The sequence below is a fragment of the Pteropus vampyrus genome, unplaced genomic scaffold (assembly GCF_000151845.1).
Source record: "Pteropus vampyrus isolate Shadow unplaced genomic scaffold, Pvam_2.0 Scaffold180, whole genome shotgun sequence".
NCBI classification, from domain to species: domain Eukaryota; kingdom Metazoa; phylum Chordata; class Mammalia; order Chiroptera; family Pteropodidae; genus Pteropus; species Pteropus vampyrus.
This window is the reverse complement of record NW_011888961.1, coordinates 1,919,240-1,929,422: the sequence shown is the minus strand read 5'-3', so window position 1 is coordinate 1,929,422 and position 10,183 is coordinate 1,919,240. Positions and strand designations below refer to the sequence as shown.

The following is a 10,183-nucleotide window of genomic DNA, read 5'->3' as shown; positions in this document are numbered from 1 at the left end:
ATGTAGATTTTTAACTGAAGACAGTGGCTTTCATCCAAACCCAGAGACAAATTTCATTTCACACCCTTCAATATTTCTGAAGTGAGACTGTATTTGTTAAACATTTGGCTATTTAGTTATGGTTCTAGGTTCTCCATGTTTTCCTTAGAGAAATGCTACAGAGAGTTCAGGTTCATAAATGTTGCCGTAGTAAATGCAATCTGGGCCCTTACTCTTGGTTCATCTTGGACAAACATATTTCTAAATTAATCATAAACCAACCTCATGTATTTTCAACACCTTTAGAATCACACTAAGGTTTTTTTGTGTATGTGTGTGTGTGGCTCAAGTACTCTTTTCAGTTTCTTCACATCGTAACTGTGACTTTTCCCTCAACCCACAGACCAAATTTCTTTAGTGAATCCCCACATTCTTACCTTCTGTGTGTGAACTATCCCCTTTGTAATTTCTTCAAATAATAAGGCCTGCACACTCGCCCCTAAGCCAGCTTCTCATGAGCTACCTGACATCCGGAGCAGCCGTGCAAGCTTGGGCTAGTCATTGCTTCAAAGCGATTACTGACGGATATTTAAAGAAGGGAAGTAAGACTAGTCCAAGAATCTTCCACTTCGTTTAAAACAAAAACATAACCCAATAATCCCAGTGATTGCGATCAGCCCATGAAATGTGCGGCTACACCTGGAGGAAAGGTATGCGGCTTCCTGAGCACGTTTCCCTGAGCTCACCGCACCGGCGTTGGAAGTGTAGACGGGGCCGAAAGCGCCTTGGGTGCTGGCTCGTCTGCTGATGGAAGCTGCCAGTGGCGGGAGAAGGTCTTTGTATACATTCACATGCTCTTAAACGATTCTAACGTAGGCATTGAGCAAGACGTGGGACGTCTGTTCTTTGCTGCGCTGTGCCTGACTCCCCGGTGCTCAATGCTGGGTTCAGGAGGAGAGACAGACAGACGAGAGGAAGAATTTATCTCCTTCTAAATGCCCTGTACGTTCAGTGATTCAGCTCGTATGCAGAAAAGTATTTTTAAAAGCTCACTATGGAAGGAAAAAAAAGGCACTGTAAAGATACTAGTGTTGGTCTTTGTGGTACTTTTTTTCCCCTGGACTTCAAATAGATGTTCCTTCTCTTGCTGAAACTGTTCGAAGCGGGGATAAAAAGCACTTTTCATTTGTATGCGTTCATGAGATAAGCAGAAAACCAGGTGTTCGGGTAAAGTAAACAATTAAATATTTAAATATTAACCAAATCTCTTTGAACATATTATAGCTATTGGAGCTTTATTGTTTCTTAAAGTGTTACCTTTCCTTGCTCAGAATCTTGAAAGAAAATTCATGCCGCCCGCTATCTGTGGGTGGAGAACCACACGGAAAGATAATACCTGAGAAACAAACAAAAAAATGGAAAGCCGAAGTCATTTTTCTTCTCCATATTTATTTTTGCCTATTCTGTGGTAAAAGAACTTTTTGTCTGGTTGACTGTGGACGACAGTTGGATTGTCTGCTGCCATCTTTTACCCAATTCTTATGGGCAAACAAAGAAAATGGCCAAAGTAAGGCTACTTTCGTCTGCCATAGTTATCGATGTTTTTGATTCTAGGAACATTCAGGACAGGTCGCTCCTCAAAGTCTACAACAAGGATCCCGCACACGCATTCAACCACACGCCGAAAACTGTGAACGGAGACGTGAGGGTAAGTGTTCCTGGTCTGTTTTTAATCTTACTCGGTCAGTCAAACTGTCTCTTCTGCTGCCATGTGCTCCTGATGATTTGGGGGTTCTCACCACTCATTGTGTCTGATGACTCATTATTTGTTCCTTGGTAGAGGAATCAGATTTTCTGGTTATTTGGGACAAAGAGATTGAAATGGGGCCTCACACATCCTCATTCACCTCTAAGCATGAAGTTTAGTTATGTCCTCACTCTGAGGGGATCCTGAAAAATCTTTATATAAAAGGGTCCTTGGTCCATAGGACTATTAATTGACTCAGAATACCTCTTGCTATTTTTTTTGCTAATTAAAGCAAAACTAGCATATGAGTAACAATGAAAAAAAAAAAACCATGTACAATTGTGTATAAATCTATTAATGTTCTTACATCAGCTATTCCAAGTCTTAGCACTCTAATTAAATTACCCACCTTCTAATTCAGGACTGTTTGCTATTGTGCTGTGTTAAATATTATCAAATCCTACCTAAATCATGTTGAGAGCATAGTACAAAACTCTGCGTGATTCGAGAGCTAAAATTCTCTAGATTTAGATTATCTCAGAAGATTATCCAAACATTCAAAGCACACAGGGATGTTTTGATGAAAAAAGAGCTGGGAAACTGAAAAGGCAGATTTTAAAGTCACTTTAATGCAGGTCTGCTAGAAAAGTATTGTGTTTCTAACAACAGCGCTACATTCCTCTGCAGGACAAATGGGAGAAAAAAAAGAAAGATTAGCTTCTCCAGCTGTACCTCCCTTCCACCCCCACCCCTCTTCCCACACACACAAATTTAGAAGACGCCGTGCTATTTTATAGCATCCTTTCTGAAGATTAGCAGGATGCCGGAGTTTAACTAGAAAAAAGTAAATGAATAGGTTTTATTGCCAAAGGAACCCAGGTTCTGTCTTAGAGTTAAAGCAGAGTTACTGAGATGAAGCCGGCTCCGCTTCCCAACAGCGTGTATCAGTTTTCTGTTGCTGCTGTAACAAATTATTACACACTTAGTGGCTTAAAATGACACCAATTTGCCATTTTACAGTTCTAGAGATCAGAAGCCCAACATGGGTGGACTAAAATCAAGGGGTCATCATCAGGACATTGGCTTTCCTTTCTGGAAGCTCTAGAGATGTTTCCTCTTTTCCCGGCTTCTAGAGGCTACACGCTCCTCAGCTTGCAACCCTCTTCCTCCATCTTTCAACCCAGCAGAATAGCATCCCTCTGGCCCTGATTCCATCACTGCTTACTCCTCCGCTGTGAAGGGCGGTTGTAGATACGCTGGGCCCACGCGAAACTACAAGAGTCTAAACTAAAAGAGTCTCCTTCTTTTACGGTCAGTTGGTTAGCAGCCTTATTTCCCTTCTCTCATGTAGTCATGGGTTCCAAAGTTTAGGATATGGGCATCATTGATCTGTCTGCCACACAGGGTATATGAGTTTAGGACCAAGAGGCCAGGAGGTCCAGTAGAAGGTGCTGGGAGGATTTCTATGTAATTCTGGCCTGGAATTTGAGTGATGACATTGTGAGATCAGAGCCGACACTTCTGGAGGAAAAGTCCTCTCACGCACTCAACTGCTGCTTTTTTATGTCAGAAATGATGTGTGATTTGAAGTGAAGGCTGCATTGCTACTTTAGACAATCTAGGATTTTGAGGTTTATTCTTAGCCAGTTACACTCTAAATGTAAACCAGCACCATGTGAAGACAGATCAAGTCACGCTAATCACGAAGCGGGGACTGAATGTTATAGAACCCTTTGCCTCTTATTACTTTGTTATTCTCTTTCTCACTGATGTTCTTAAGAGTCTGCACCCTTGGAAATCTTTACGTTTGATACGTCTAGCCTTTGAACTGAAGTTTCAGTGGTGCTCAGCGCTCTGTTTCTATTACACAGAGCCCACACAGGGGTCCCAGAATTGCCTCTGAAAATCTTGTTTATGGCTGGGGAGGACACCTGTTTTAACTCTTAAGCAGATGTGGTACCTACGTAAAGGACCAGCAGTGAGCACGGAGAGAATCAAATATTAACCATATGGACAAAGCCTATTAGAATTCAGAACTTTTGCTTTGGGTTTCAGTAAAGCTGTTTTGTTTGTACCTTTAGATGAGACTGTAGCGATCAATTTCTGAGTGGCCCACAGCCTACTTCAGACAGCAGTTTTTCGAGTGTGAGAAAATCAACTTATGTCCCCAGATGACAAATGTTTACCATCCAACCCACAGAAAAGCTTTTAGGTTTCAGTGAAGACGACTTAGAAGTGAGAAATGGAACGCAGTCTGAAAATCAACTAGGTGTGATCGTGCCTGCAGTTTGTAACTTGGCGCCATCACAGATTCCAGAAGTTAAAAGCCATGGAATTCCTTCAGCCTCACCTTTTGGCTCTGGAGGTTGGAATTCTCTCTCCTGCCCGGTTGAATGTAGCTGCCTTGGCATTAAAGGAAAGAAAGCTTTGTTGAGCCCTGTCTGGAAAGCAGCTGCATAACCCCACTGCTCGTGGCAAAGAACAGAAATAGAGAATAGAGCAGGGATGAATCGTAGACTACACCCAGCTGCACGGTGGGTTTTGGGAGCTGCTTCTTCCCGTATGTTTGCAATGTGCGCGTGGCTGTAGAGGAATTTGATGGCAACTGTTCGCGTGCGTCAGTTACGCAGCCCGGCGACTGATGTCATCCACCTCCCCTCCCCGGCCTCCAGCCGCAGCCGGGGACAGACCCCCAGCTGCCACCCATTACCAACACACGCGGCCATCATGGTAAACGGTCAGATCAAGCAGAGACGCAACGACGGCAAGTTCAGATCTTTGCAGTGGCCTCTGAAACCTTCCTTTAAATAGTAAATTTAATATCTTACCCGTGAAAGAAAAGAAAATGTAAGACTCTGGGTGTAAAACAGTCTGTTCTCCTGAGCCGTGTTTTGATGGGAACGGTGTTCCTCAGGAAGCGAGTATTAACTCCGAGGTTGTGGGCACCAGCGGAATAGATGCTTGGTGGGGAAAACGTGTCTAGTTTTTCATTGAGCATCTAGCTGAGCGTTTTTGAGGCCATCCTATCTAATGAGACTTGTGGTTCACTGCTAGAATCAAGCATACCCATGTCCTGATTTTTTCCATCACCTGACCTTTGTTACATTCAGTAGTGGCTTTGATAATTCAGTTCCCAAGGGTTTGAGCTCACCACGTGGAATAGGCTCTTTCGCAAAAAATGATATATGTATTCACGGGTTTGTAATTCACAAATGTACAACTTAAAAATGAGCCATTCTGTTTGGTGGCTCTCAGAGTACCACCACTTCCTGTTCACCAAACCTAGTGGCTTTTTCACAGTTTTCGGGCTTTTCTACCTTCTTATATGTTTTGAGGTTACTTCTCGAGATTCTCTGCTTTCATCTTTCAGTTCTCTCCCTCTTGTATTTCTTTAATTTTTACCTGTATGTAGGCAGCTTCCAGGTTTCCACTTAGAGCATACTCCTCAGAATTGTCCCTGCATCGTAAATTACTTCCTAATGCCCGGGTCAGCCGCTGCCCTCCCAAATCTCTCTCTCCTACTTGAGCTCTGAGTTTGACACCAATGAGTAGTCAGTCTGATTAGAAATCTTGGTTTCCATTACTCTGCCATTTCTAAATTCTTTGCCTACGTTCAGACCACCTCGGCCTCTTTTATTCACTTACTCTTCTTCCTCTTTAAAAAAAATATGCATCTTTTCCCTTGTGTTTTTTTTTTTTTTTTTTTTTTGGTGCATATGAACTGTTTAATTATGATTAAATAACATTTCCAGTACTGTCTGTTGCTTCCTTCTGTGCTCCCCACTGTGCCCCAGGAAGGGGTCTCAAGTAGATAATAGGCCAGATGTGATCTCCCCGCTACACCAGCACAGGAGCCCCTTTCTGAAAAGGCTTTATGGGATGGAGGGCAGGCAGGGGGCCAGTCCTTCTTGGCTGCTGCCTTCTTCACGGCCACAAGGACATTGCTCAGCTCCTCCTGCTTCCTCTTGGTGTGGATGTGTGTCCACACCCTTTTCTTGATGAACATCAGGGCCCGCTTGTCCTTGGAGACCTTGAGCAGCTCCATGGCGCACCGCTCGTAGGGGGCAAAGCCGCACACCTCCCGGATCATGTCCCACACGAACTTCGTGTGCTCAGTGAGGCCCCTGCGGTGGCGGCTATGCCTTGGTTTGCTCACTTTCTTGGTCACCTTGTGACCCCTTGTTGAGGCGCACGCCACCGGGTAGGCTGCTCCTCAATGGCTGCCACGGCGGAAGCTCACTCGGAATTTTCATCTTACTGTTGCTTTAATCATTATACCAGTGGGGATGACCCTCAACACTGTATCCCCAGCTCCACTCTTTCTCAAGTTCAAGACCCACACTCAACTTTCAAGCAGCTGTCCCAATATTTCCAGTATATCCTGCTGAAGAATAATCCTAATCATTTTTTTTATTCTAAGCCTTTTTTCTCCATCCATATTTTTCTCTCTTTGTGAGTGGTGGAGCGATTGTGATGGTGTGCGTATGCGTGAACGTGTGTGCGTGTGCCTTGAGGGATAGGGAGAAGAGACTTAAAAGTTGGGTGATCGATGATTCTTCAGTTGCCTAACTCCTGTTCCTCAGCACACGCCACCAGTCCCCAGAACCTTTCCGCTGTGCAAGGACTCCTACCGGTGACCCTTCTGCCATTGCCTACGCGACCACTCCTAAAATAGCTAACCTTTTAAAGCATTTACTAACCACTTTTCTGGGTAATTTCATTTACTCCCCAAGACAAGACTTTGAGGCAAATATTGGTATAAGCCTTCATATTTATAGCTCAGGAAACAGCTGGTTACGTATGTTAAGAAATTTGCTCAAAGCCACACAGCTAGAGTGTGGCAGAGCTGAAATCTGAACCCAGGCAGCTGAGCTCCGGATCCCAGGCTCTTAACAACACTACGTTACTGCTGTAGTTACAGCATTCATTATTTTTCTCTTGGTCACTTATGCAATAGCCTTTAACCAGTCTCCCCAACTCTTCTCATTCCCGTCTAACAACTGCTTCCCAAGTCATCTCCCTAAGTCCAGCTTCCCATTGTGCAAAGAATAGCCCAGCCTGATGGTCGGTATCATCTCCACCCTGACACCCAAGCAGAGCTGCCTCACAGCTCTTACTCCGAGTACCTGGTATGCCCGCTCCTGCCCCATGTATCTGCTTTTAAAAATCCCACCCATCTAACATGCTACGGGACAGTTGCCCAATTCCATCGATAAATTGGGGGCATGATGAAAAGGATGGGAGGGGACACTATTAGGTTTCTAGGTCTCTTCTATACTGTAACAACCAAATGCCATGTGTACACTATGCTTGAATACTGATTAGAACAAACCAACTATAAAAGACATCTTTGAAACTGTTCGGGAAATTTGAACATGTGTTAGGAATCAGATGATATTAAGGGATAACCGGTAATTCTGTTGGGTATAATGATGGCTTGGTGGTTGTGTTTACAAAAATGAGACATACTAAAGTATTTACAGGCTAAACAGCACGATTAATGGGATTTGCCTTAAAATACTCCAGCAGAGCAAACCAAAAAAGTAGAAATAGATGAAACAAAATTGGTAATACGTTGAAAAATGTCAAAGCTGGATGATGGAAAGTTTGTTATATTATTTTCCCTACTTTTTTTTTATGGTTGAAATTTTCTATAATAAGATGTAAAAAAGAAACACTTGCTTTGAGAGGCCAGATAAAAGACTATCTGCTCCATGAAATTTTCCCTAATGCTCTGTCAGAATTAATCTGTCCCTTTTGGGGGACGTTCTGCACATTCTCTTGGTGTTATAATCATTTAGATGCATGTTCATCTCATCCATGAGACTGTAAGTTCTCCAAAGGCACAAACAGTCTCATGTTTGTCTTTGTATCCCTCCGAAAGCCAGTGTCTTACCCACTGTGAGTGTAAACACTTGTTAAACACATGCGCTGAGTATTATAATGATAGTGCTACAAATGCCTGTATTATTCATTTTCTGTCATTAATGAGAACCCACTGTAAAAATATCTCTCTGTGCTCATCACCAGAAATAGTTGTGTTTCTCCTGGTTTATTTTTGTCATATGGACACTCTGAATCTTGTAAGTGATCATTTTCCCTCTTTGTGTCGCTACTCTAAAGCTTAGAATTAAATTTGTGGCCCACCCACAGCAAGCATACAGGCATTTTGCAGCATGTATTTTGTGTGTTGGCTTTGTTCCTGGCCTCTCTTTTTACTTCTCTACTTTTATCTTTTTGTCATACATTTTACTTTGACTTTTTTCGGAGGGGGGCTGGCAAAATTGTAATAATTCATGCGAACTCTATTAATTTCTTTCTGGAATCAGAATAGTCATTGTATACCATTTTTTTTTTGGATGTAGACTAATAAACCTTTTTGTGTCTTCATAGTAGTAGTCTACAATGTGTTAAACACTTTAGATATTATCTAAATTAGTCAACAACTGCAAAATAGGTACGCTGACTCCATTTCACAGATGACACAGTTGAGGCCAGTGAAGTCGAGTCGTTCCCAGGCCCACACACCTGGTGAATGTTGGACATTTGATTCAAACCCAGTTCCTTCTGACCCTTGGATTAACCCTGTAGCCTCTCTTTCTTGATAGTTCCATTTAAGCTTCGCAACTTTTGAAAAGATGCTCCTAGTAAGATTTTAGAACACACGGAATAGCCTTTTAAAATATTTGTTTTACTTAATCCTATGATGTGTCTACTTCATGGCATCTTTTATATTTGACTTCATGCATTCTCTTCTCTTCTCTTCTGACTAGATTAAAAAGATATCCCACAAGGAAAAAAAAAAGAAAGGAAAGCAAAAGAATTATGTGCTCATTTAGTATGTATATATGGAGCGGCGATGCCATAGAGCTCTCTTTCCACAGAGAAGTGTTCTGGTTGAGAAGGATTGGGGACGTTGGTGGGGAGGGGATGGTGAATGAAATAACCCTATAGGAATGGAAGAGAAGAGAATCTCATAGAAATGGAAGTTTTCAAAAACACTCCTAGCTAGTTTCCTTTCATTCGTTCAAGGTCCTTCTTGACCCAGCGCCACACTATTCCCCTCACCCACGTAATGACGGTACTGTTAGAACACTCACGATCTGCTTACTCTGTGCCAGGTACCGTGCCAAACATTTGGAAAAATGAACATTTTGCTCTTTCGATTTTCAAAACAACCCAATGTGAGAGGAATTCTTATTATCTCCCTGTTTTCCGACGTGGAAGCTCAGAATCAGGGAGGTTAGGGAACTTGCTCAGAGCTACACAGCTTGTCAGAAGTGGAGCTGGATTCAGAGCCAGACAGAACCAGAATCTTGTAACTGGCCTTCTGACTCCGGCGGTCGCTACTCTCCTTCCCCACACGACTGTCCCAGCGGTGTCCACATGCCGCCCCCTTCGCAGACCTAACTCAAAAGCCACTATTTTCATCTCATCTCCCCGATTCCTCTCTTCTCTGAGCCTCCCACACCACTGTGCCTTCTCTGACTTCCACAGAACCTCACCTGTCTACTTGCCTCTCCCAGCACACTCACCTGGTCCTGCCTGCATCACAGTTACTGATGCACACATCTTAAGTTCTTTTTTAAAGTCGAAGCTTCTTAGGAGCAAAGTCCCTGCGTTTCCCTTGTACGGTGTCCCGCTCTGAGAAAATTCTCATTAAATATCTGGATGAAAAAGGAGCTCACTTCAGCACTTTCTCTATCGCACATTTTCAGTTAATGCCTTCTCTACTAAGATCAGTAAAGTGATTTATAAACGGAAACGTCTGAAGTTCTAGTTTATTCCAGGACTAGTTCCTGACCGAAATGAGGAATTAGAGTGCCAATCCGTCTTAACAAACTTCCCTATCTATATACTTTTAGAGCAGTGAATAGCCCTAAAGTTTAAGATGAGAATAACAGATTTGTCAAATTAAAATAAATGATTGTGAGAGGTGCACACATATCTGCACTTTATTTTCGGGAATTCAATTCACCTGTGGTAGAAAGTAAGCTAATCTCCGGATAGCAGATTAAATAAGACAGGGCTTGTTTTACTGTATTTATGACTCAGTAGGACAAATCTTGCTTTTCGATTAAATTGGTAGTTAGTGTTACAAATATTCGCAAACTCATAAAGTAGGAGCGATGATTTTAGAGCAGTTAATCTAACCCCTCTATTGTGAAGTTTCATTGATTCACTCACCCAACTATTAAGCATCGAGTTGCTTCTCTGGTTCAGAGTCTCGTGCAAGATTCTGAAGATATCCTGTTGACCTACGAACGACATGGGTTTGAACTGCGTGGGTCCACTTATATGTGGATTTTTAAAATATATACGTACAGTACTATAAATGTATTTTCTCCTTAACTTTCTTAACATTTTCTTTTCTCTAGTTTACTTTATTGTATGAATACAGTTCATAATATATATAACATACAAAAAATGTGTTAATTGACTATGTTATCAGTAAGG

At 42.4% G+C, this 10,183-nt stretch overlaps 1 protein-coding gene across 1 annotated transcript in view; it reads left to right on the top strand.

Moving 5' to 3' along the window:
- Positions 1-10,183, top strand: part of KIAA1217 (KIAA1217 ortholog) — a 105,415-nt gene that overhangs the window by 2,834 nt on the left and 92,398 nt on the right. The window contains 1 exon segment of the mRNA XM_023537186.1: positions 1,594-1,687. Coding sequence (XP_023392954.1) covers positions 1,594-1,687 — 94 coding nt within the window.